This window comes from Rhinoraja longicauda, chromosome 16 (assembly GCF_053455715.1).
Source record: "Rhinoraja longicauda isolate Sanriku21f chromosome 16, sRhiLon1.1, whole genome shotgun sequence".
Taxonomy (NCBI): Eukaryota; Metazoa; Chordata; class Chondrichthyes; order Rajiformes; family Arhynchobatidae; genus Rhinoraja; species Rhinoraja longicauda.
The window spans coordinates 8,021,660-8,049,046 of NC_135968.1; the positions used below are offsets into that span (position 1 = coordinate 8,021,660).

Genomic DNA, 27,387 nt, shown 5'->3' on the forward strand with positions numbered 1-27,387 from the left:
ATGGATAGGTTGAGTTACTCCAACACTTTGTATTATTTTTTTTTGGTAAAGAAACATCTGCAGTTCCTTGTTTCTCCAATTACACCTTAACTTAAGATGTTGGTTTACAATTTTTTTTAAAAGACACAAAGTGCTGGAGTAACTCAGCGGGTCAGGCAGCATCTCTGGAGGACCATGGATAGGTTGAGACACAAAGTGCTGGAGTAACTCAGCATCTGTGGAGGACATTGTATTGACTGGTGACCGAGTCTTGGGGTGGTCGGGACCCTTCTCTTTAAACTCACTCAACTCTCTTGACGAGTCGTCGGAACCACGTTGAGGGTTTATTGTTGCCCGTACGTTGTGTGGAGGAGGACACGGAAGCGGGCCGGCGCCGGGGCCGGCCAACCATGCGCATTTCCTCGCTTTAGGCCCAGGTGAGTCAGTGTGAGGAGCCGCCGCCGCCGCCATCCCTGCTTCTCATCACCTCCCGGGGAACGGGCGCCCTTTGTCGGCAGAATACAAGCACTCAGGTCGGTTGGGCATCGGCTCGAACAGAGGGCCGCTTTCCCCGGGGGGGGGGGGGGGGGAGGGTGGGGGATATCATTGCGCCGGACACCGAACGCTTGTCAGACCGCCTGGCCGCGCCTGGCCGGGCGGACGCTCAGCTAGGGGGGCTCTCGCCGCCGCCGCCACCACTTTAACCTTGAGGTGGGCCCTCCGTTGAATTGATTAACCAATTCAAAAACCCATTTGAATTATATCTATGTATATTGTTTCTGATGTCACCATGTCCAACCAGAGGTCGGGTCGACGCGACCTGTCCTGCCCGGAGATGTTCATAAAACCGCCCTCACCCACCAGAACAGTCAGTGTGGAAAAATGACCCTGGAAGTTCACTCAAGGTCTTGGATGTCTGAACACTTGCGGGCCCGCTTGCTTGTAAGGAGATCAACACTCCCCCCCCCCCCCCACTCAAAGGTTGTCTTTAAAAAAAACCGAAACGCAACCAAACAAAATATCTATTATTATTTCAACGTGACGCAGTGAAATGTGTTCCGCATGTCTGACTTGACTGACTTGTGTCACCACGTCCTCCCACTGTTCCCCCTAAATCTCTGCCATTTCATGATATTTTATTATCATTATAAAATAATTAATGTTCCTTTTTGGCGGTAGGAACAGACTGCCGCAGAAACGAGAATGTTTATGCGATTTATTTTATGCTGGTTTTATTTTCATTTGGGTGCGTGGAATAATTGGAAACTGAAACTGTACTCGCTGGAATTTAGAAGAATGAGGGGGGACCTCATTGAAACGTACAGAATAGTGAAAGGCTCGGATAGAGTGGATGCTTCCACTATTGGGAGAGTCTAGGACTAGAGGTCATAGCCTCAGAATGAAAAGGAGATGAGGAGAAATTTCTTTAGTCAGAGGGTGGTGAATCTGGAATTCTTTGCCACAGAAGGCTGTGGAAGCCGTCAGTGGATATTTCTAAGGCAGAGATAGAAAGATGCGTGATTAATACCGGTTTCAGAGGTAATGGGGAGAAGGCAGGAAGATGGGGTTTGGCGGGAGAGATCAGCCATGGCCTAATTCTACTCCTATTCCTTATGACCTTATGAAACACTGTAGATGTTGGATTTTGAAACTAAAGCAAAAATTCCAGGAAATACCTGGGGATTGTGTGTGGAAGAACTCCATCCATTCAAGGCAGTTCACCTTGGGCTACGTGATCGCCTGGTTGCCAAACATTTTATCTCCCATTCCCATACTGACCTTTCTGTCCTGGGCCTCATCCATTGTCAGAGTGGGGCCACACACAAATTGGAGGAACAGCACCTCATATTTCGCTTGGGCAGCTTACAACCAATGAACATTGATTTCTCTGATTTCAATTAACTCCTGCATTCCTCTCCCTCACCCCCACCCAGGTCATCCTACTAATTCCACTGTTCACCACCTTCTATCCCTGTCGTAAGCATATCTTCCCCAGCCAACAATGAGCTGTTATGGCCTCCAACCTTCACGAGGTCATCGGTTTCTATCTTTCAATCCGAAGAATGGTTCTGACCCGAAAAGTCACCTATTCCTTTTCCCCAGAGATGCTGCCTGACCCGCTGAGTTACTCCAGCATTTTGTGTCTATCTTTGACTCCATCCACTTGTTTGTTTATTCCTATGCATCTGGCCTGGCAATAACACCTTCATATTTCATCCCATGTGTCATTGGATGGTTTCTCTTAAGTCTGAAGAAGGGTTCTGAACTGGAATGTCACCTATACATTTTCTCCAGAGACACTGCCTGACCTCCTGAGTTGCATCACCATTTTGTGTCTGTACTTGTCAATTAGTTTTTTTCTTGCTTCTTGTTCCCAATTCAAGGAAATGGCTCTGGGGCTGTACTCACTGGAGTTTAGAAGGATAAAGAGGATTCTCATTGAAACCTACCAAATGATGAAAAGCCTGTATAGAGTGAATGTGGAGAGGATATTTCTGGTAGTGGGAGAGTAGAACCAGAGGGCACAGCCTCAGAATAAAAGGATGTTCCTTTTAGAATGGAGATGAGGAATTTCTTTAGGCAGGGGGTGGTGAATCTGTAGAATTCATTGCCACAGATGGCTGCAAAGGCCAAGTCAATGGATACTTTTAAAGTGGAGCTTGATAGGTTCTTGCTTAGTAAGGATGTCAAAGGTTACAGGGAAAAGGGCGAAGAGTAGGGTTCGGAGAGAATAATAATCGGCCATGATTGAATAGCAGAACAGACTCAATGGGCCAAATGGCCTAATTTTGCACCAGCATCTTATGGTTCCACTTGTTCTTGCCTTCCATTCTTGCAGTTCAACACAGATGTAATTCTCAACATCTCCAAAGTAATGTTATTCATGATAGTTAGCCTAGAGGATCGTCTGCTAATGTAGCATATCCTCTCACAAATAAAGGACCAAAACTCTGCACAATAAATACTTTGTTTAATATCGCTAGCATCCTATATTAGTTGCAGCAAAGGTTCCCAATTTAGTTTAGTTTAGAGATACAGCGCAGAAACAGGCCCACCAAGTCCGCACTGACCAGCAATCCCTGCACATTAACACTATCCTACACACACTAGGGCCATTTTTTTACATTTATACCAAGCCAATTTACCTACAAACCTGTACGTCTTTGGAGTGTGGGAGGAAACTGAGGATCTCGGGGGAAACCCACTCGGTCACGGGGAGAACATACAAACTTCGTACAGACAGCACCCAGAGTCAGGATCGAACCTGGGTCTCTGGCACTGCAAGCGCTGTAAGACAGCAACTCTACCGCTGCGCCACCATGCCGCCTATTTGTGCCCATTGTTCCCTCCATACTTGCATTCCCAGCTACACTAGTCCCACCTGCCCAAATTAGCTTTATGTCCCTCCAAACCTGTCCTATCCATGTCTCTTGTAAGTAACTCTTACAAACATCTACAGATGTACCATAGAAAGCATACTGTCGGGTTGCATCACAGCTTGTTTCGTTATAGCATCGGCCCAATGAATCCATGCTGACCATCGATCACCCTTTCAAGCTTGAAAGGGTTCAGTGAAGATTTACGAGGATGTTGCCAGGATTAGAGGGTGTGAGCTAAAGGGAGAGGTTGAGTTGGCTGGGCCTCTATCCCTTGGAGTGCAGGAGGATGAGGGGTGATCTTATGGAAGTGTACAAAATCATGAGAGGAATAGATCGGGTAGATGCACAGAGTCTCTTGCCCAGAGTAGGGGAATTGAGGACAGGGGAATTGAGGACAGTTCAAGGTGAAGGGGAAAAGATTTAATAGGGATCTGAGGGGTAACATTTTCACACAAAGGGTGGTGGATATATGGAACAAGCTGCCAGAGGAGGTAGTTGAGGCTGGGACTATCCCAAGGTTTAAGAAACAGACAGGTACATGGATAGGACAGGTTTGGGGGGATATGGACCGAGCACAGACAGGTGGGACTGGTGTAGCTGGGACATGTTGGCCGGTGTGGACGTGTTGGGCTGAAGGGCCTGTTTCAACACTGTCTCTCTATGACTTGTTCACGTTAGTTTTATGTTATCCCACTTTCGCATCCACTCCCTTCGCTCTTGGGGGCAAATTACAGAGGCCAATTAATCTACAAATCTGCATGTCTTTGGGATGTGGGAGGAAACTGGAGGAACCCTACATGGACACAGCGAGAGCGTGCACACTCCACACAGACAGCACCCGAGGTCAGAATCAAACCAGGGTCTCTGGCGCTGTGATGCAGCAGCACTACCAGCCGCTCCAAAGCATGGCTTTGGGAACAGTTCAGCCCAAGACGGCAAGAAATTGCAGAGAGTTGTAGATGTAGCCAGTCCATCAAACAGACCAGACATCCCACCATTGACTCCGTCTACACTTCATGGTGCCTCAGAAAAGCAGCCAACATAATCAAAGACTTGTACTACCCTAGCCATTCCACCTACTTTTGCTCTCTTCCTGCAGAAGCTTGAAAGCACACTCCGCCAAACTCTGGAACAGCTTCTTCCCGTTTGTAATCAGGTTTCTGCACAGTCCCTCCATGACTTAGGGTACTGTCCGATTCACCTCTACCCCATTGAGGACATTGGACTTTGTCTATGGAACTGATGCGCTACAATGCTGAGAACTATATTCTACACGTAGTACCTTCCCCTTTGCTCTATCTATTGTACTTGAGAGTGATTTGATTGAATCTATGTGGTATACAGGTTCTTGATTAGATTTAGAGATACAGATTTAGAGATACAGCGCGGAAACAGGCCCTTCGGCCCCCCGAGTCCGCGCCGCTCAGTGATCCCCGCACATTAACACTATCCTACACACACTAAGATCTCGGAGAAAACCCACGCATGTCACGGGGAGAACGTACAAACTCCGTACAGACGGCGCCCGTAGTCAGGATCGAACCTGAGTCTCCGGCGCTGCATTCGCTGTAAGGCAGCAACTCTACTGCTGCACCACCGTGCCGTTAATTAGTACAGGTGTCAGAGGTTATGGGGAGAATGCAGGAGAATGGGGTTCGGAAGGAGAGATAGCTCAGCCATGATTGAATGGCGGAGCAGACTTGATGGGCCGAATGGCCTAATTCTACTATTCCTTATATCTGATCTGATTGAATAGCATGCCAAACTATGCTTTTTACTGTACCTTGGTACACATGACAATAATTAGCCTAAACTTAAACACTTATTTGAGCATCTATCTTCAATGAATCATTTCAGCTCATGGGAAAGTGTTCTGCTGCCATGGTATCTGCACGTTGCCTCTCCCCATGAAGTAAATATTATTAAGGGCCAGTCATTTTTGAAATGTCAAACCAGCCACAGCTGGTCTTCAATGCGTGGGCACTTTCAGAAGTCTTTCCACCCACCCACTCTATTTTTTTAATTCTCTTGCCTTAATAACTCCACTCTTTCGAACTGTTCGAACTTGCCTTAATAACCCCACTATTTAGAACTGAGATGAGGAAGAACTTTTTCAGTCAGAGAGTTGTGAATCTGTGGAATTCTCTGCCTCAGAAGGCAGTGGAGGCCAATTCTCTGAATGCATTCAAGAGAGAGCTAGATAGAGCTCTTAAGGATAGCAGAGTCAGGGGGTATGGGGAGAAGGCAGGAACGGGGTACTGATTGAGAATAATCAGCCATGATCACATTGAATGGCGGTGCTGGCTCGAAGGGCTGAATGGCCTCCTCCTGCACCTATTGTCTTTCCTAGAATATCATCAGACCCCTACCATTGATTCTGATCTTCTGGCTCAAATGTGCTCAACCCTCCTCCTTCCATTCTCCCCATAATACAATTTCTGCCATTTGCAGCACAGAACCAGGAAAACATTTTGGGCACCATCTCTTTATTTTGTCTTTGTCGTTGAGTATGGTTCGTACAGTCAATGCCTCAAGATTTAACAAACAGCTGGCGTGAACACTTCTGTGCGGTGATTTCTTAGAGGGGTTATATTTGTCAGAACGAATAGAGCATTTTGAAGAATGCACAGAATAAATCATGATGAATGCTGACCACAAATAGAGCTCCATGACCGTGTATCATTGAATCTCATATCCGAGGGCAGAACAGTGGAGCTTTGCAGCACCAGAGATTCGGGTTCAATCCTGACTACGGGTGCTGTCTGTACGGAGTATGCACGTTCCCCCTGCGGCTGTGTGTATTTCCTCCGAGTGTTCTGGTTTCCTCCCACATCCCAAAGACTTGCAGGTTTGTAGGTTAATGGGCTTCTCTAAATTATCCCTAGTGTGTAGGATAGATCGGCACGGTGGCGCAGCGGTAGAGTTGCTGCCTTACAGCGAATGCAGCGCCGGAGATTCAGGTTTGATCCTGACTACGGGCGCCGTCTGTACGGAGTTTGTACGTTCTCCCCGTGACCTGCGTGGGTTTTCTCCGAGATCTTCGGTTTCCTCCCACACTCCAAAGATGTACAGGTATGTAGGTTAATTGGCTGGTCAAACGTAAAAAAAGAATTGTCCCTAGTGGTTATAGGATAGTGTTAATGTGCGGGGATCGCTGGGCGGCGCGGACCCGGTGGGCCGAAGGGCCTGTTTCTGCGCTGTATCTCTAAATAAAAATCTAAAACTAGTGTACGGGTGATTGCAGGTCGGCGCATACTCGGTGTGCCGAAGGACCTGTTTCCATGCCCTATCTCTAAACTAAACCAAGTAAAACACAAAATGCTGGAGTAATTCAGTGGGTCAGGCAGCATCCCTGGAGGGAGTGGACAGGAAATGTTTTGGGTTGGGACTCTTTTTCAGTCTGCTCAGTGTTCCGACCACAAACGTCGCAGGTCCCTTCCCTCCAGAGATGCTGCCTGACCCGCTGAGTTACTCCAGCATTTTGTGTCTATCTTCAGTGTAAACCAGCATCTGCAGTTCCTTCCAACAAATGCCAAACTTCCAAAGCCTTCTAAAGAAGTGGAGCTGTCGGTGTGCTTTCTTACAGCGCTTGCAGCGCCGGAGAGTGTAGAAGGATGAGGGGGGACCTCATTGAAACTTACAGAATCGTGAACGACTTGGATAGAGTGGATGTGGAAAGGATGTTTCCACTGGTGGGAGAGTCTAGGACCATAGGTCATAGTCTCAGAATTAAAGGGCGTTTTTAGAAAGGAGGTGAGGAGGAACTTCTTTAGTCAGAGGGTAGTTAATCTGTGGAACTCATTGCCACAGAGGGCTGTGGAGGCCAAGTCAGTGGATGTTTTTAAGGCAGATATAGACAAATTCTTGATTAGAACGGGTGTCAAGGGTCATGGGGAGAAGGCAGGAAAATGGGATTAGGAGGCAGGGGTCAGCCATGATTGAATGGCGGAGTAGACTTGATGGGCCGGCCTTATTCTACACCAATAACTTGTGAACATGTGTGAAGTTCTGAGAATGACGTTTGGGATGTCTTCTTGCAGCTGGACAAAACATTGATCAGGCTGCACTTGAAGTATTGTGTTCTGGTCGTTACTATACGGAAAGGACGTGATAGCAATTGAGGGAAAGAGAGAGTGCAGAAGAGATTCACCTGGATGTTGCCTGGAATGGAGGGCTCCACTTAGAAGGAGATATTGAATAGGCTGCATTTATTCTCACTGGAATATTGAAGGCTGAGGAATGACCTTACAGACGTTTATAAGATTACAAGGGGGCATAGAAAGGGTAGGTAGACTTTATTTTCTTTGATAGGGAGTCTGAAACTAAAGGACATAAGGGAGAGGAATTTAAAGGAGATCTGAGGGGTACATTGTTCCCACAGTGGTGGTGGTTATGTGCAATAAGCTAACAGATGAAGTGGTAGAGACAGAAGCAATTACATTTTTTAAAAGACAAAAAGCGATTTGGATAGGGATACACCCCGGTTACTCCCTCCTCTCCCATCGGACAAGAGGTACAGAAGTGTGAAAACACACACCTCCAGATTCAGGGACAGTTTCTTCCCAGCTGTTATCAGACAACTGAACCATCCTACCACCAACCAGAGAACGGTCCTGACCTACCATCTACCTCATTGGAGACCCTTGGACTATCTTTAATCGGACTCTGCTGGATTTTGTCTTGCACTAAACTTTTTTCTCTTTATCCTGTATCTGCACACTATGGTTGAGTTGATTGTAATCAAGTATAGTCTTTTGGCCGACTGGATAGCTCGCACAAAAAAGCGTTTCATTGTACCTCGGTACATGCGACAATAAACTAAATTGGACGGCATGGTGGCGCAGCGGTAGAATTGCTGCCTTACAGCGCTTGCAGCACCAGAGACCCGGGTTTGATACCGACTACGGGTGCTCTCGGTTCTCCCCGTGACCTGCTTGGGTTTTCTCCAAGATCTTCGGTTTCCTCCCACACTCCAAAGACATACAGGTTTGTAGGTTAATTGGCTTGGTACAAGTGTAAATTGTCCCTAGAGGGTGTGTAGGGTAGTGTTAGTGTGCGGGGATTGCTGGTCGGTGCGGACTCGGTGGGCTGAAGGGCCTGTTTCCGCGCTGTATCTCTAAACTAAACTAAGTAGGCATCATGGTTGGCATTGGCCGAATGTCCTATCTATCGCTGAACAGTGCAGCTCCATGACTCTGATAGCTGGAAAATTGACTATCACGTTGTATGTTTTCTTACAACCCTCTCCACCATTTATCTTGCAGCAAAGATGGTCTTAAAAGATATCCCAACGGAGTCCTTCGCCCGACCCTTGACACGGAATGAAATCTTTGGCTTAATCTTTCGCCTGACAATATTTGGTGCCGTGACTTACTACACCATCAAATGGATGGTAGATGCCATTGATCCTACAAGAAAACAGAAAGTGGAAGCACAGAAACAGGTTTGTTTTGTTTCAATTTATAACACACACAGACCAAAATAGTCATCATAGGCAACATGGTTGAGGAGTGCCAAAAGGACCCTTTTCTCAATTAATCTACATCTATATACATTGATATACATTAATGTTCAATTAAGTTGGTTTAGAATATTTTTAGCCTTTTCTCATTTTGTACAATTATTTATAACCTGATGTACTATTATCGGCTGTAAGATGTATATTACGTATATGAACAGAATGTTCATGAAAGGCCTGGTTAGAGTGAATGTGGAAAGGATGTTTCTACTAGTGGGAGAGGCAAGGACTAGAGGTCACAGCCTCAGAATAAAAGGATGTACCTTTAGAAAGGAGATGAGGAGGAATTTCTTTAGTCAAATGGTGGCGAACCTGTGGAATTAATAATAATAATAATAATAATAATCCATTTATTTTATATAGCGCCTTATCACATGCTCAAAGCGCTTTACAAAAACAATTAACATAGAAACAAACAGACAAACTATCCTGACGGAAAAGCGGCCAATACTCAACGCCAGCGTCCTCTCACGTCAGGGTCCGGCAGTAGACATTAAAAAGCACAAGACACACAGATACATTCACTGAAGGCTGTGGAGGCCGTCAATGGATATTTTTAAGGCGGAGACTGACAGATTCTTGATTAGTAAGGGTGTCATGGTTTATGGGGAGAAGGCAGGAGAATGGGGTTGAGAGGATAGATCAGCCATGATTGAATGTCCTTACCTTGCGCCTATAACTTATGAGAAGTTATAAGTTCTCATATAACTTATAAGAAGTTACAGTTGAAATACTTGGAGATACAAGGAACTGCGGATGCTGGAATCTTGAGCAAAGCACAAAGTGCTGGAGGAACTCAATGGCTCGGCAACATCTACGGAGGACATAGATAGGCAACGTTTCAACCTAAGAAGGGTCCCTAGCCTAAACGTCTCCTATCCACACCCTCCACTGTTGCTGTATGACCTGATGAGTTGAGATATTTGTCATTTGTTAGATGCCCTTGAAGTTGCCAGTTGCTGAATATATTTTGTATATTAAAATGAAGAACACAAATGAGGGTGAGCTGTTCATAAACCTGCACGACAAGGCCATCTAATGACCAGAAATTGACACAATAATTTGGTTGAGAAATGTAGGCGAAGCTATTTAAAGTAGTTAGTTGACACCTAATGATCAAAATCTCAATGTCACTAAGCATTTGTCCCACACAAGATTTTATTTCTTCATTAAATGGTGAAAAGAATAAGCTGCAATTTTGATGCATTAACAGGTTTTAGTTGGTACAAGTAGGCCAGGAATAGGAGGATGGGGACTCTACATTACTGCTTACTTACATTCGCACGGTATTGATTTGAGATCTCGTATTTTGTTGGCTGGTTAACATGCAGCAAATAAATAAATGAGATTGAGATCAGATACTTCCTTTCACCAAAGGCTGGGATGTATCTTAAAGTACTCATATCTCAGTAGATTAAAATTAATTGACAAACCAAGTATTTTTTTCATTTGTGGTACTACACATGAGATTTAAGAATCAGTGAACCTATCCTTTCTTAAAAAAAGATCTATAATACACGCAGACCAAAATAGGCATCGCGGGTGTCATGGCTGAGGAGGGTCATGGGCGGCACGGTAGTGCAGCGGTAGAGTTGCTGCCTTACAGTGCCGGAGACCCTGGTTCGATCCTGACTACCCGTGCTATCTGTACGCAGTCTGTACGTTCTCCCTCTGATTGCGTGGGGTTTCTCCTGGTGCTTCGGTTTCCTCCCGCACTCCAAAGACACTGAAACTAGACACAAAAAAGTAACTCAGCGGGTGAGGCAGCATCTCTGGAGAAAAGGAATAAGTGACGTTTCGGATCAAGGTCTTTCTTCAAACCGAAAGTCCGGGGGAGAGGGAACTCTCTCCCTCTCCTCTGACTTCAGTCTGAAGAAGAGTTTCAACCTGAAACGTCTCCTATTCCTTTTCTCCAGGTTGGCAGGTTAAATGGCCAGTAAAATTGTAAAATGTCCCTAGTGTGTAGGATAGTGTTAGTGTGCGGGGTTGGTGTGGACTCGGTGGGCCGAAGGGCCAGTTTCCGCGCTGTATTTCTAAAGTCCAAAGTAAAGTCAAGTCTAACTGATCCAAGATATCGAAATCCACACATCTTGCGTAAAGCCGTGTAAGAGTCTCGACCGGAAACGTCACCCATTCCTTCTCCAGAGATGCTGCCCGTCCCGCTGAGTTACTCCAGCTTTTTTGTGTCTATCTTTGGTTTAAACCAGCATCTGCAGTTCCTTAATACATATAAAAAAATTAATCCGAACAACGTGAAAGCTTCAAGATGCCAACTAATTTTGCAGTGAAAGAGTGCGTTCTTCTGTTTTACATTTTATGGCCAATTGCTGAGAGAGCTGTCTGCATGTCAGTGCTATATCACATTTACAGTTAACAAGTGAGTTACCTTCTTCCAGATGAGATTGTTTCGTACTGTATCTTTGTAATTTCCTGTACAAAATAATGGTGAGGTTTTTTTTTTAAGCTTCAATCTCTGCTCTGTCCAGTTTTCAATCCAGTTTTGTGTATGGATTATAGAATGGTGCAGCACAGCACAGGTACAGGCCCTTTGCCCACACTGTCTTTGCCGAACACGATGCCAAGGCCATCTCTTATCTGCCTGCGTATAATCCATATTAAGGGCGGCACGGTGGCGCAGCGGTAGAGTTGCTGCCTTACAGCGAATGCAGCGCCGGAGACTCAGGTTCGATCCTGACTACGGGCGCCGTCTGTACGGAGTTTGTACGTTCTCCCCGTGACCTTTGCGGGTTTTCTCCGAGATCTTCGGTTTCCTCCCACACTCCAAAGACGTACAGGTATGCAGGTTAATTGGCTGGGCAAATGTAAAAAAAATTAAAATAAATTGTCCCTAGTGTGTGTAGGATAGTGTTAATGTGCGGGGATCGCTGGGCGGCGCAGACTCGGTGGGCCGAAGGGCCTGTTTCCGCGCTGTATCTCTAAATCTAAAATCTAAATCTCTCCACTCCATGCATATGCATGTGCGTATCCAAAAGTGTCTTAAATGCCACTATCATACCTGCCTCTATCACCATCCCTAGCAACGCCTTCCAAGCACTCACCACTCTATGTGTGTAAAAAAAACTTGCCCTGCATATCTCTATTAAGCTTTGCCCTTCTCGCCTTTCATTTATTCCCTCTAGTATTTGATATTTCTATCCTGGGTAAAAGATTCTGACTGTCTACCCTGTCTCTGCTTCTCATCATTTTAAATACTGCTATCAGGTCTCCCTTCAACTCCAGCATTGCATAGAAAACAATCCAAGTTTGTCCAACCTCTCCCTGTAACTAACGGCCCCTAATCCAGGCATCATTCTGGTAAATCATTTCCGAAGGATTCTTTGGAAAGCCATCCTTTCAAAAGCCTCCACATCCTTCCTGTAATGGGGTAACCAGAATGTGAGGTGGGCCTTGTGATTACTGTTAAATCCTACAAAGTATGTGCTACAACACCAGGATAAGCGCTCAACCAAGAAAACCAAGCCCAATGCCAAAGTAGTACCTGAACTGCTTTTTACATACTTATGCTATAGGACAACTTCAAACTGCATAGCCACAAAATGCTGGAGTAACTCGGCGTGACAGGCAACATCTCTGGAGTTAGACAGGTACATGGATAGGACAGGTTTGGAGGGATACGAGCCAAACTCGGGCAGGTGGGACTAGTGTAGCTGGGACTTGTTGGTCAGTGTGGGCAGTTTGGGCCGAAGGGTCTGTTTCCATGCTGTATCACTCTATGACCTGTAGTATTTAGAGAGGGGGAGAGTGACTTGACTTGAGATCTGTGGGATGAGTAAAATATAATGTCAAAGACATTTTCTGAGCAGTGTCCAACTTCATGTCATTTATGACGAGGGGAAAGTTTAGTCAATTAGTTTAGTATATTATTATCACATGTAGCGAAGTGCAGTGAAAAGAATCCAGTCAGCCAAAGGCAATACATGATTACAATCAAGCCGTCCACAGTGTACAGAAACAGAATGAAGGGAATAACGTTTAGTGCTGTGGAGGCCAAGTCAGTGGATATATTTAAGGCAGAGATAGATAGATTCTTGATTAGTACGGGTATCAGAGGTCATGGGGTTAAGGCATGAGAATGGGGTTAGGAGGGAGAGATAGATGATTGAATGGTGTAGACTTGATGGGCTGAATGGCCTAATTCTACTCCTATCTCTTATGATCTTCAAATCTAGTTCTAAAAAATGGGGATTGCAGGTTTGTGCTTTAGTTGCATTTCCACATTTGCTGTTCAGTCTGTCTCATGTTCAATGAGTATAGTTTAAAGATACAGTTCGGAAACAGGCCCTTCAGCCCACCGAGTCCGCACTGACCAGTGATCCCGTACACTAGCACTATCCGATACACTAGGCGCAATTTACAATTTTTACTGAAGCCAATTAACCGACAGACCTGTACTTTGGAGTGTGGAATGAACCAGAGCACCCAGGGAACAGGCAATCGTTCAGTTAGTTTATTTTCCATTTAAAACAGTCGATTTTATTACTTTAGAAAACTGCCATGAGATCATGATCTATCGGGTCCAAGCCTTATCACATATTTTTAAAAGATGTTATCCTGATATACTCCCACGCATTAAGGCCGCAGCAACTCCATAATTAATGTCACCAACCACACCCTCTACCAACTCAATTAGCAATGGACTGAAGTGGCTAATTGTAGCTTATTTTGTATTTACAAATGAGGAAAGCACAACCTGATATAATTATGAGATGGTAATATTGGTTGTTGCTGGTTCTGAGGCAAGTAGTTTCTTGCAGCTGAAGAAGCCTCGTCAGATTTGTAAATAAAGGGTGACATTTATAGCAAAGGTGGAGCAAAAAAGGTATAGCAAAAGTGCTGGAGCAACTCAGCGGGTCAGGCAGCATCTCTTAAGGAAAAGGACTGGACTATGAGGAAGGGTCCCGACCCGAAACATCACTTTTTCTCCAGAGATGCTGCCTGACCTGCTGAGTTACTCCAGCACTTTGTGTCCATCTTTAGTTTAAGTCAGCATCTGCAGTTCTTTGTATCTAAATTACGACATATATAGCGATTAGTTATCCGCTCTGGGATAGCAATGGATATTGAATATATATTTATTTTGTATTGCTTCTTTCCTGCTATTTGTATTGTTCAACTGGACCTGTTTCACACTGGGTTTATCCATTGGAGGAATGCAGATGTTGTACAAGTTAGGCTTCTGAAGAGATCCAAGTGGTCCAAGAATCTGAAACCCTGCCCTCTGCACCAATTCCTGATCCATACATTTATCTGTTCTATTCTTATGCTCACCGGCACTTTGCACTGGAAATAATCCAGAGAAGACCATCTTTTGACGTCCTGCTTTTAATCTTTTGCCCAACTCCCCATATTCACTCTAAGGTAGTCACAAAAAGCTGGAGCAGGCAGCGGAACAGGCAGCATCTCTGGAGGGATGGAATGGGCGATGTTTCAGGTCGAGAAAAGTCGCCCATTCCTTCTCTACAGAGATGCAGCATGACCCCGCTGAGTTACTCCAGCTTTTTGTGTCTATCTTCGGGTTAAACCAGCATCTGCCGTTCCTTCCTAAACATCCCTATATTCACTCTGCAGGATCTCATCCCTTTCCCCATCTATGTCATTCGTGGACATATGCACGATGACCTTTGATTTAGATTTAGATTTTAGATTTAGAGATACAGCACGGAAACAGGCCCTTCGGCCCACCGAGTCCGCGCCGCCCAGCGATCCCCGCACATGAACACTATCCTACACACACTAGGGACAATTTTTAAAAAAAAATTAAATTAAAAAAAAAAAAAACATTTTACCCAGTCAATTAACCTACAAACCTGTACGTCTCCCTCTCCCGTTTGGGAATGTCCTACAGCTGCTCCGTGAGACATCCTAGACCGTGGCACGAGGAAGGCAACATGCTATCCTGGAGATAGACACAAAAAGCTGGAGTAACTCAGCGGGGCAGGCAGCATCTCTGGAGAGAAGGAATGGGTGACGTTTCGGGTCACAGGAAAGAGGAAAGAGGCGATGATGTAGAACAATGATGTAGGCGATGATGCAGAGAGATGTAGAACAAATGAATGAAAGACATGCAAAAAAAGTAGCAATGAAGAAGAGTCTCGACCCGAAACGTCACCCACTCCTTCTCTCCAGAGATGCTGCCTGTCCCACTGAGTTACTCCAGCTTTATGTGTCTATCTTCAGTTTAAACCGGTGCTGGCTCGAAGGGCCGAATGGCCTCCTCCTCTACCTATTTTCTATGTTTAAACCAGCATCTGCAGTTCCTTCCTACACAATGATAAAGGAAACAGGTCATTGTTAGCTGTAACTAGGAGTGAACAAAATACCCGGGTGGGGGAGGGGTGGAGAGAGAGGGAATGCAAGGGTTAATTGAAATTAGAGAAATCAATATCCTGGATTGCTATATTGCTGTCACGGAATCTCCCGTCTACCTCTTAAATCGACGGGTCACCTCTCATCATCCCTCTGTCTGACCTCACCCTACCTTGCCTTGCCTCAGGCTTTATGCTGCATACCTGACTGCTGCTACTGTTCTCCTCGGAACAGTCATCCCCCCCCCCCCCCCCCAAACTTCTGACAGCATCCATAAGAGCATAAGAGTATACTTGATCTTTGAGCAGAATAGCCACTGAGAATTGTCAGAGTGCGGCCCAGCGCAAATTGGAGGAACAGCACCTCATATTTTGCATGGGCCGCTTACACCCCAGCGGTATGAACATTGACTTCTCCAACTTCAAGTAACCCTTGCATTCTCTCTCTCTCTCCATCCCTCCCCCTTCCTAGTTCTCCAACCAGTCTTACTGCCTCCGACTACATTTTATCTCTGCTTGCTTTGTTGTTGCCTTCTCCCAGCTAACAATGATCTATTCTACATTTTCCTTGATCCCCACTCCCTTTGCCTTGTTTTCACACCTTATACTTCCTTATCTATGTATCTCCCAGCCCCCCCCCTGACATCAGTCTGAAGAAGGGCCACCCATTCCTTCTGTCCAGAGATGCTGCCTGAGTTACTCCAGCATTTTGTGTCTATCTATGGCCACTGAGGATTCTTGCACTCTATGCCTCTCCCTTCCTCTTCCCTGGTGGCCACTTATATACATTTTGCCTTCACCTTGGGTGTGACCATCCATGTTCTCTAGAGGTGCTGCCTGATCCCGCCCGCTGAGTTTGTCCAGCACCTTGTGTCTTTTTTTTGTAAACCAGCATCTGCTTGTATCCACCATCTTTCCTTTGTAGTTTTAAGTAAATATTTATTATAATTTATTGCTTTGCTTTCATTCATTGTGGAGAAACAAATGTGCGCTTTGGAGTTAGATGCAATGAGACATTTTCTTTTGAACAGGTATCAGGGCTAATGGGGAGAAGGCAGGAGAATGGGGTTGAGACGAAAAGATAGATCAGCCATGATTGAATGGCGAAGTAGACTTGATGGGGCGAATGGCCTAATTCTGCTCTTATAACTTATGAACTGAGAGTTTAATCTTGCTATTTAATATTGTCAATGTATGAATAGATCAACATGCCGATGTCGTCGTGAGCCTGAGTTTGCTTTCTGTTACAATTTGGATTGATTATTAATTGACTTTCAGGCAGAGAGGCTAATGAAGCAGATCGGTGTGAAGAACGTCAAGCTAACCGAGTACGAGATGAGCATTGCAGCACACCTTGTGGACCCACTGAATATGCAGGTAAGGCACGCCTCAATTATACTTAAGGTCAACACTAAATGCTGGTAACTCAGTGGGACAGGCAGCGTAAGGTCAAGTGATAGGAGTCGAATTAGGCCATTCATCCCATCATGTCTACTCCGCCATTCAATCATGGCTGATCTATCTCTCCCTCCTAACCCCATTCTCCCGCCTTCTCCCTGTAACCTCTGACACCTGTACTAATCAAGAATGTAACTACCTCTGCCTTAAAAATATCCACTGACTTGGCCTGCACAGCCTTCTGTGGCAAATAATTCCACCGATTCACCACCCTCTGACTAAAGAACTATCTCCTCATCTCCTTCCCAAAAGAACGTCCTTTATTTCTGAGGCTATGACCTCTCGCCCTAGACTCTTCCACCAGTGGAAACATCCTCTCCACATCCACTCTATCCAAGCCTTTCACTATTCTGTATGTTTCAATGAGGTCTCCCCCTCATTCATCTAAACTCCAGCGAGTACAGGTCCAGTGTCGACAAACGCTCATCATAGGTAAACCTACTCATTCCTGGGATCATTCTCGTAAAGAACCTCTGGAGAAAAGGAATAGGCGACGTTTCGGGTCAAGACCCTTCGTTGGACGGAGAGTCAGGGGAGAGGTAAACTAGAGATATAAAAAGGTACAGTTGTATAATTGTTCTTGCACTGGAACACCAAAGCTGGCCGGTGTAGAGATGGTAATGATTGTATTAACTGTGCACTGTTGTAATTGCAGTATAATGGACTTCTCATAAAGCAACCTGCACTTTTCTTAAGCTGAAGATAGACACAAAAAGCTCGAGTGACTCAGCGGGTCAGACAGCATCTCCGGAGGAAAGTAATGGGTGACATTTCGGACCCTGAAGAAGGGTCGTGACCCGAAACGTCACCTACATCCTTTTCTCCAGAGATGCTGCCTGACCCGCTGAGTTACTCCAGCTTTTTGTGTCTATCTTCTTTTTAAACCAGCATCTGCAGTTCTTAACTACGCTTTTTTTAAGCTAGCAGTTTGAATGTACTGTATTCGTTAAAGGATCAAGCCATTATAGGCGTCACCAGGTTTGGTCAGCTAGTGTTGGAAGATTATAAGATCATAACAAAGCTAGACACAAAATATTGGTATAACTTAGCAGGTCAGGCAGTATTTTTTTGAGAAAATGGACAAGTGACATTTTCTCCAGAGCTGCTGCCTGACCTGCTATACCAGCATTTTGTGTTAATGCTTGGTGTAAACCAGCATCTGCAGTTCCTTTTTATTACATCATCATAACACAGAGGAGCAGAATGAGGCCATTCGACCCATTGAGTCTGCTCCACCATTCGATCAAGGCTGATCTGTTTTTTCCCCCACTCAACCCCACTCTCCTGCCTTCTCCCCGTAACCTTTGACACCATTTCTCCGCCCAGTTCTGTAGCTGATCTATATCCCGCTGTATACTTTGACAATCTTCCTCACAGTTGTCTGAAAATTTACTAACCAAACCTCGACATTTGACATCCAATTCGTTGCATATATATACTTACAACAGAGGTCACAGCAAAAGGTCCTTGTGGAACACCACTGGCCGCAAACACCATTCCACCACAACCCTCTGTTTTCTATGAGTAAGCCAGTTTTAAATCCACACATGTGGTGCAGCACCCTCTCCCCCTCCTCCCTTCCCATCCCCCCCAACCCCCTTATCCTCCCTCCCTCCATCCCCCTCCCTCCCTAGGAGATAGATTTAAACTTTAAAATGTGAATAACTTAAAAAATATAACACCGATTTCAATGAAACTTCTTCCATTAGCACCAAAGGGACGACGGTGAGTAAGGTGGGCCTAAAATTGTCGCGCTATCGTGTACCGTTTTGGCTGTAGTTCAGGAACAAACAAACAAACAATTTCATTCTCCTGTCTTCTCCTGTCATATACTGTTTTCACTGGATAGTTTTGCTTCAAACATTTCAAAACAAACTTAACAAATCATAAAGATAGCATTTACATTTACTCCAGCCTTTTGTATGACTGCACAGAGCATTGTTTTATTGAAACCTCTGTCCATGCACTACCTGGTTAATACGCCTTCATCTGCCTGCTTTCATCAGGTTACATGGGATGACGTTGCTGGCTTGGATGATGTGATTGCAGAACTCAAAGACACCGTCATATTACCAATTCAAAAACGGCACTTGTTTGAAGGTTCCAGGCTGTTGCAGCCTCCAAAAGGTAATCAATCAGAGGGGTTGAAACATATCTTGTGAGCCCCATATCTGAGGAAGGATGTGCTGGCTTTCGAGAGGCTCCAGAGGGGGTTTACGAGAATGATCCCATTAATGATCCGGTTAACAAATGATGAGCGTTTGATGGCATTGAGCCTGGACTCGCTGGAGTTTAGGATAACGGGGGACCTCATTGAAACTTTCCGAATAGTGAAAGGCCTGGATAGAGTGGGTGTGGAGAGGATGTTTCCACTAGTGGGAGAGACTCGGACCAGAGGCCATAACCTCAGAATAAAAGGACGTACCTTCGCAAAGGAGACGAGGAGGAATTTCTCTAGTCAGAGGGTGGTGAATCCGTGGAATTCATTGGCTGCGGAGGCCAAGTCAATGGATATTTTTAAGGCTGAGGCAGACAGATTCGTGATTAGTACGGGTGTCAGGGGCTATGGGGAGAAGGCAGGAGAATGGGGGTGAGGGAAAGATAGTTCAACCATGATTGAATGGTGTAGAATGATTGAATGGGCCGAATGGAAAAAATCTGCTCCTAGAACTTATGAACTTAGGAAGCATATGGGTTAGACACCTAACTAACGTCTTTAGCAAAGGCACGTGTGGTTTCTAAATTCAGACTATTCAGCTACCTTTTTTATAAGTAGCCAAATGGCAGGCATGGTTAGAGCAAGCATTTTAAGCTGGGTCAGAACTCAATGTCTGGTCATCCTTTGCAAGGTGACTGAGGTTACAGCATTGCAACTGGTCATTTCCAATTGATTAGAATGGGATTCTAATCAAAGTTAATATGGTTCATTCGAAACAAAGATTCATTAATTCGTCGATGGCAGGCAATCGGAGGGATGGAAAGGATAGTGCAAGGAAGTGGCACGAGAACAGAAGTTCAGCCATGAACTTGGACTGGCAGAGCAGGCTTTGTGGTGAATGCCTCCACCTACTGCTATTCCTGTTCTTTAAAGCATACTTGATGGCTGGCCTAATTTTTAGTTTAGAGATACACCGTGGAAACCGGCCCTTCGGTCCACCGAGTCCGCGCCGACCAGGGAGCCCGGTACATTAACGCTACCCTGCACACACTCGGGACAATTGTGAGCAATTTTGACATCAGAGTCGTTTTTACATTGACACCAAGCCAATTAACCTACAAACCTGTACGTCTTTGGAGTGTGTGAGGAAACCGAAGATCTCAGAGAAAACCCATGCAGGTCACGGGGAGAACGTACAAACTCCGTACAGACAGCACCCACAGTCAGGATCGAACCCGGCTCTCTGGCACTGTAAGGCATTAGCTCTACCACTGTGCCACCCTAATCTTGATGAGTCTTTGGCCAGGTGCAGAAAGAAGATCAATAACTACAAATGTTGTAACATCTTTGATCCTTTGGTTATTGGGTGTTATTTGCACATCGCTGATACCATGTCAAAAGTGATAGGATCAGAATTAGGCCATTTGGATCATCAAGTCTACTCCGCCATTCAGTCATGGCTGATCTATCTCTTCCTCCTAACCCCATTTTCCTGCCTTCTCCCCATAACCCCTGACACCCGTACTAATCAAAAGTTATCTATCTCTGCTTTAAAAATATCAATTGACGGCCTTCTGTGGCAAAGAATTCCACAGTTTCACCACCCTCTGACTAAAGAAATTCTTCCTCATCTCCTTCCTAAAGGAACGTCCTTTATTACTAAGGCTATGACCTCCAGTCCAAGACTCTCCCACTAGTAGAAACATCCTCTCCACATCCACTGTATCCAAGCTTTTGTCAGGATGGCTGAGTGGTCGAAGGCGCCAGACTAGAGGACTAAAGTCCTGCAGTGCAGCGGGTGTTCCGGTCTCCAACTGGAGGCGTGGGTTCACGGGCGGCACGCTGGCGCAGCGGTAGATTTGCTGTCTTACAACGCTAGAGACCCTGGTTCCATCCTGACTACGGGTGCTGTCTACGGAGTTTGTACGTTCTCCATGTGACCGCGTGGGTTTTTTCCAGGTGCTCCAGTTTCCTCCCACATTCGAAAGACGTGCAGGTTTGTAGGTTGATTGGCCTCTGTAAATTGTCCCGAGTGTGTAGGATAGAACTAGTGTATGGGGTTTTCGCTGGTCGGCGCGGACTCGGTGGGCCGAAAGTCCAGTTTCCATGCTGTATCTGTACACTAAACTAAACTAAACTGTCAGTGAAATCGGTCTGTAGAAAGGTATAATTCTCATTGAAAGTCATTACTGTGACATAGTAATTGGGGTGGATGTTGATTGAGCACCATTCAAGTGTAACCAACACTTGCCTCTTCATAGCTGTGTTGAGTATTGGAACAAATGGTGTAGATGTGGGTGTATAAATGTGAGTTTATTTCAACCCATATCAAGTTGTTTTTATCTATTAGAAACATTTAATTCTATGATTTTTTTATTTATAAGTTCTTTAAAACCCATTATTCTGTTTGAAATTTCTGTTTGAATTTTACCTCAAGGGGTGGAAAGCAGCTGGCCATTTCCTGTGTAAACGCTGCAATAACCCACGCTGTGTTAACAGTAGATTCAACAAGTTCACGGTGTGATGTGGATTGATTCCTGGGATGGCAGGACTTTCATATGAAGAAAGACTGGATAGACTCGGCTTGTACTCGCTGGAATTTAGAAGATTGAGGGGGATCTTATAGAAACTTACAAAATTCTTAAGGGGTTGGACAGGCTAGATGCAGGAAGATTGTTCCCGATGTTGGGGAAGTCCAGAACAAGGGGTCACAGTTTAAGGATAAGGGGGAAGTCTTTTAGGACCGAGATGATAACGTTTTTTTTCACACAGAGAGTGGTGAATCTGTGGAATTCTCTGCCACAGAAGGTAGTTGAGGCCAGTTCATTGGCTATAGTTAAGAGGGAGTTAGATGTGGCCCTTGTGGCTAAAGGGATCAGGGGGTATGGAGAGAAGGCAGGTACGGGATACTGAGTTGGATGATCAGCCATGATCATATTGAATGGCAGTGCCGGCTCGAAGGTCCGAATTGCCTACTCCTGCATCTATGTTTCTATGCAATGTTCTGTGTAATTAATTTGGAATAAAGTGATGTTCTGTATTCATTTTGATAAAGTGTTTTTAAGATGCTGCACTTGTACAGGTCCACCACCGATTTTCCTGCACCCTTGGTTCCAGGGCCTTTCTAGACTGTCCGTTTTGCCGGGCCAGCGGAGGTCACGGCCTCCGAGAGGAGTCCACCGGCACAGGATGGGTCCGCTGAGGGGCCGAGGACCGACCGGCCCGCAAAGTCGGCCTCGGAGGTCGGCCGTGGGAACAGATCTGCCGTCTCCGGCTCCGGCTCCGGCCTGGCAGCGGTTGCAGAGTCCCGGCTGCAGGGGGCAAATTCCACCCGCCGGTCGGCCGCGGAAGTCCCGATGAGCAACTTGCCCACACCGACCAGCATGCCCCATCTACACCAGCCCCATCTGCCTGCTTTTCGGCCCATATCCCTCTAAAGCGATGCTAATCCATGTACCTGTCCAATTGTTTTTTAAAAGTTGTGAGTGTACCTGCCTCAACTACCTCCTCTGGCAGCTTGTTCCACGTACCTACCACCTTTTGTGTAACAAAAGAATTTACCCCCTCAGGTTCCAATTAAATAGACAATATGTGCAGGAGTAGGCCATTCGGCCCTTCGAGCCAGCACCACCATTCAATGCGATCATGGCTGATCATTCTCAATCAGTACCCCATTCCTGCCTTCTCCCCATACTCCCTGACTCTGCTATCCTTAAGAGCTCTATCTAGCTCTCTCTTGAATGCATTCAGAGAATTGGCCTCCACTGCCTTCTGAGGCAGAGAATTCCACAGATGTACAACTCTCTGACTACAACTCTCCCCCGTCACCTTAAACCTATGCCCTCTGGTTCTTGATTCCCCTGCTCTGGCTAAAAGACTGTGCGTGTCCCCTATCTATTCCTGTATGTGTGATATGATGATGAGACCCTTAAATAACTTTCAGGAATGCTCTTTGTTTCATTTTAGGTGTCCTCCTATATGGACCTCCAGGCTGTGGTAAAACTCTCATTGCCAAGGCTACTGCTAAAGAAGCTGCCTGTCGGTTCATTAATCTGCAGCCGTCCACCTTGACTGATAAATGGTACGGAGAATCCCAAAAACTGGCTGCAGCTGTATTCTCGCTGGCTGTAAAACTGCAACCTGCCATCATCTTTATCGATGAAATTGGTAAGCTTGTATAATTCCTGCTTAGACATTAGAGACACAGCGAGGAAACAGGCCCTTCGACCCACTGAGTCCGCGCCGACCAGCGATCACCTTTTAAACCTCTACTCCAACAGAGGCAATTCCTACTACATTGTCTGTATAACTAAAACTCTCGTTTGTTTGTTCCTGAACTACAGCCAAAACGGTACACGATAGCGTGACAATTTTAGGCTCGCCGTACTCACCATTATGCCTTTGGTGCTAATGGATGAAGTTTCATTGAAATTGGTGTTATATTTTTAAAGTTATTCACATTTTAAAGTTTAAATCTATCTCCTGAGGAGGGAGGGGGAGGAGGGATAAGGGGGGTTGAGGGGGATGGAGTGGGGGGGGGGCGGGAAAGGGGGGAAGGGAAGGGGTGAAAGGGAAGCGAGGGGGGGAGGGGAGATGAGAGGGTGCAGGAGAGGTTTGGGCCCAACGGGTCCACTTGGTCTAGTAGCAATCTAATAACGTACAGTGCAAGAGACCCTTCTTCAGGCTGAAGAAGTCTGAAGAAGGGTCTCGACCCGAAACGTCACCCATTCCTTTTCTCCAGAGATGCTGCCTGACCCACTGAGTTACTCCAGCGTTTTGTGTCTATTTTCAGGCTAAATTATGTCCTGTTACATAATTTAATTACTCTTCAATATACAGACCACCCCCGCTTTGCAGCTGTTCCAATGATGGAAATCCGCCCTTGCAATATCCATAAATCACCTCCCAGAAATTTGAGATACAGAATAAAATTTTCTCTAATAGAATTTATGTGGGGGAAAAATACAGTGAAGAAACATAAGATCTCATTTTTCTAGGCTGCCTGTGTTAAGGCTGAACTGACTTGCAGAAATTTGACCATGCAAATTGTTCAAGACGTTTTAAAGAAACTTTTTTTTTACAATACAATGCAATATACCTTTATTGTCATTGTACAGGGGTACAACGAGATTGGGAATGCGCCTCCCATACGACGCAATAATTTAATTAGCTAGTCAGTATTAATTTAAACAACCCAATGAAACAAATTGTAACAGTTTTAAAACAGAATAAAGTGCAAGTAGATCTGTGCCGGATCACTGTGCGATGTGACCATCCGGCTCAGCAGGACCGGTTCACAGCAGCTATGGCCCTGGGGATGAAGCTGTTCCTGAGCCTGGATGTGCGGGCGTAGAAGGCCTTGTATCATCTGCCCGATGGTAGAAGTTCGAACAGACTGTTGCAGGGGTGTGAAGAGTCTTTGTGGATGCTGGTGGCTTTTCTGAGGCATCGTGTGTTGTAGATGCCCTCCAAGGCTGGTAGCTGTGTTCCGATGGTCCTCTGAGCTCTATGGACTACCCGCTGAAGAGCTTTCCTCTCCTATCATAGCAATAATACTAATGTTTAGGTTTAGATTTATTATTGTCATGTGTACCGAGGTACAGTGAAAAGCTTTATTTTGAATGCTATCCAGTCAAGTCGGACAATGGTATACATAATATATACAAGAACTGCAGATGCTAGTTTAAATCGAAGATAGACACAAAAGGCTGGAGTAACTCAGCGGGACAGGCAGCATCTCTGGAGAGAAGGAATATGTGACTTTCCGGGTCGAGACCCTTCATCAGACTTTATGGTGTACATAAACAGAAATCAAGCCAAACTCAAGTACTCCAGGTAGAGCAAAGGGAAAGATACAGAGTGCAGGATATAGTTCTCAACATTGTAGAGCATAGAACATAGACAAAGTCCAATGTCCACAATGAGATAAAGGTGAATTGAACAGTATCCTAATTTATGGTAGGACCGTTCAGAAGCCTGGTAACAGAGGGGATAAGGTTATATATTCTATTGGTTTAATTATGAGTAGAGTTATGGAGATTATTTAGTGAAATGACTGGATTGTAGCAAGTTCATTAGAGTTTAGTTTATTGTCACGTGTACCGAGGTGCCCGGAAAAGCTTTTTTGTTGCGTGCTAACCAGTCAGCAGAAAGACTATACATGATTACAATCAAGCCGTCCACGGTGTATAGATACAGGATCAGGACAATAACGTTTAGTGCAAGGTAGAATCCGATTAATGATAGTCCGAGGGTCTCCGATGAGGTAGATGGTAGGTCAGGACCGCATTCAAGTTGGTGATAGGATGGTTCAGCGGCCTGCGATACAATATGGCTTAGTGTAGAAAATTGATTTTTCTGACATGGCAAAACTGGCTTACAATCATTTCTCGGAAGGAGAACCCTTAAGTAATGCCGGTACTGACTATATCCACTTTCTCAGCTGTCTACACAGTAATGATTGTAACAGGCAGCCTACTTGATCCAATAAATCTAGCATTAAATAATATGGTTCATGTTGTACCACAGATTGTGTCCACATGTTTATAAGTAAACTTGCAATCTTTTACATTCTGCAGCTCACAGGAGCCAGGTTTTGCACCCATATTAAAGCTTAGCGCTTTTCATCTTGATTACATTATCAGGCAACAGTATGAGTTCAGGTTTTCAGGTTGTGAGATGTCTTCTGTTGTTGCATTTCTCTACATCACAATAGTTCTGATTTGTTGCTGAGGTAGGAGAATTTGTTCACGTTTTCAGTCTCCAGTGTTTCCAAAAGTCCCTACATTACATTTATTGTTGAATTTTATTTTTTTCCTCAGGATTGACTTTTTGACCAAATTCCAAACTACTTGTCGATGTATTGTCCTAACCATTTGTAACCTTACTGGCTGTTTCCAAAACACCGGATTTTATTCAGGGACCTTCCCTTTTAGTTTAACATGGAAATATGAATGAATCCTCGACAGAAATGGAAGATGTACATTGTTTTATAAGACGAAGGAGCAGAATTAGGCCATTCGGCCCATCGAGTCTACTTCACAATTCAATCATAGCTTATCCATTTTTTCCTCTCAACCCCATTCTCCTGCCTTCTCCCTGTAGCCTTTGAAGCCCCATCTAATGTATCGATCTCCACTTTAAAAAATACACAATGACTTGGCCTCCACAGACGCCTGTGGCAATGAATTGCACAGATTCACCACCCTCTGGCTAATGGAATTCCTCCTCATCTCTATTCTAAAGGTACTTCCTTTTATTCTGAACCCTCTGGTTCTAGACTCTTCCACAACTGGAAACATCCTTTCCACATCCACTCTATCTAGGCCTTTCATTATTCAGTAGGCTTCCATGAGACCCCCCTTCCCCCTCATCCTTCTCAAGTCCAACGAGTACACCCCCAGAGCCATTAAATGCTCCCCATACATTATCGTGCCGATCACTTATATATTATATATTGTGAATAATTTGTCTCGTAAAGGTCAGTAGAATTTTGGGTGTGAATGGACAATAGCTCTGCTTAATCAAATGTCATGTGTAGGAAGGAACTGCAGATGCTGCTTTAGATAGACACAAAAAGCTGGAGTAACTCAGCGGGTCAGGCAGCATCTCTGGAGAAAGGGAATAGGTGACGGTCTGAGGAAGGGTCTCGACCCGAAACGTCACCTATTCCTTTTCTCCAGAGATGCTGTCTGACCCACTGAGTTACTCCAGCTTTTTTGTGTCTATCTTAATCAAATATAATTTTGTTAATTGGTGAAGGAGAGGTGGAAATGCTCCTACTGCTTGCATTCATAACACTCGCAAGGAGAAAATAACTGTTTCTCTTTCCTTTGGAGAAAATATTCTGTTCAATTAATTCTGTATCAGTCAAGGATCATATTCGGGCAGATATTAATTACATGATTCACCACCCTAATTATTCAGTGTCTGTTACATTCTGTTGGTATTGTCACAAAAGCAAACTGCAAAAGGTCATTTCTGGTGCTCTGTGTCATAATATGAGAACAAACGTGTATTTAGCCTCCCCATCCTGTGTCAATAATGTGGCTTGTGACACTTCAGGATAAATGTTATTTTTTCCAGTTTGAGCTTTAGCTCAATTCTTTTGCTTTGAGCTTCCAGCTGCAGTGGCAGGGTGTGGAAGGAGAATGAATTTCTACTGAACCGAACGTTGTGGTGATTTATGTGTTTGCTCGGAGTATTTGGGTTCAATGAGTAACTTGTGCTCAAGAAATATTACTCACTGAAGAAGATATGCCATGCCCACCATTTCCTCTCAGATCTTTACATACGCTGGGGCGGCATGGTGGCGCAGCGGTAGAGTTGCTGCCTTACAGTGCCAATGATTAAATAGACTCGGAGAAAACATTACTTTCAACAGGACATTTGTCATTTTTCCATTCATACTTGAACTCCCTCCCACTTTGAATACTGATTAGTAATGCAATCTATTCCTGTTACACAAAAAAAATCCTTGCTTGAATAAAGTTCCTTCTTTGCCATTTTTCTGTTAACCTTTCCGATTGCTTTATTTTTGTTAGCAAGGTTTCCATTTGTGCAGGTTGT

The 27,387-nt window shown here is 44.9% G+C and overlaps 1 protein-coding gene across 4 annotated transcripts in view; it reads left to right on the forward strand.

Annotated features, from left to right (window-relative positions):
- The first annotated feature begins 175 nt into the window (after window positions 1-175).
- The window catches only part of atad1b (ATPase family AAA domain containing 1b), a 37,968-nt gene continuing 10,756 nt past the window's right edge, over window positions 176-27,387 (forward strand). The window contains exons 1-5 of one of the 4 annotated variants that reach the window (XM_078413148.1): window positions 176-416; window positions 8,624-8,802; window positions 16,482-16,580; window positions 18,668-18,788; window positions 22,786-22,986. In XM_078413148.1, the coding sequence (XP_078269274.1) occupies window positions 8,629-8,802; window positions 16,482-16,580; window positions 18,668-18,788; window positions 22,786-22,986 (595 nt within the window). In that variant the 5' untranslated portion in view covers window positions 176-416; window positions 8,624-8,628. Of the gene's footprint in view, window positions 513-598; window positions 691-791; window positions 922-8,623; window positions 8,803-16,481; window positions 16,581-18,667; window positions 18,789-22,785; window positions 22,987-27,387 lie in introns of those variants that run through there. The other 3 variants (XM_078413147.1, XM_078413149.1, XM_078413150.1) reach the window with 3 other exon arrangements.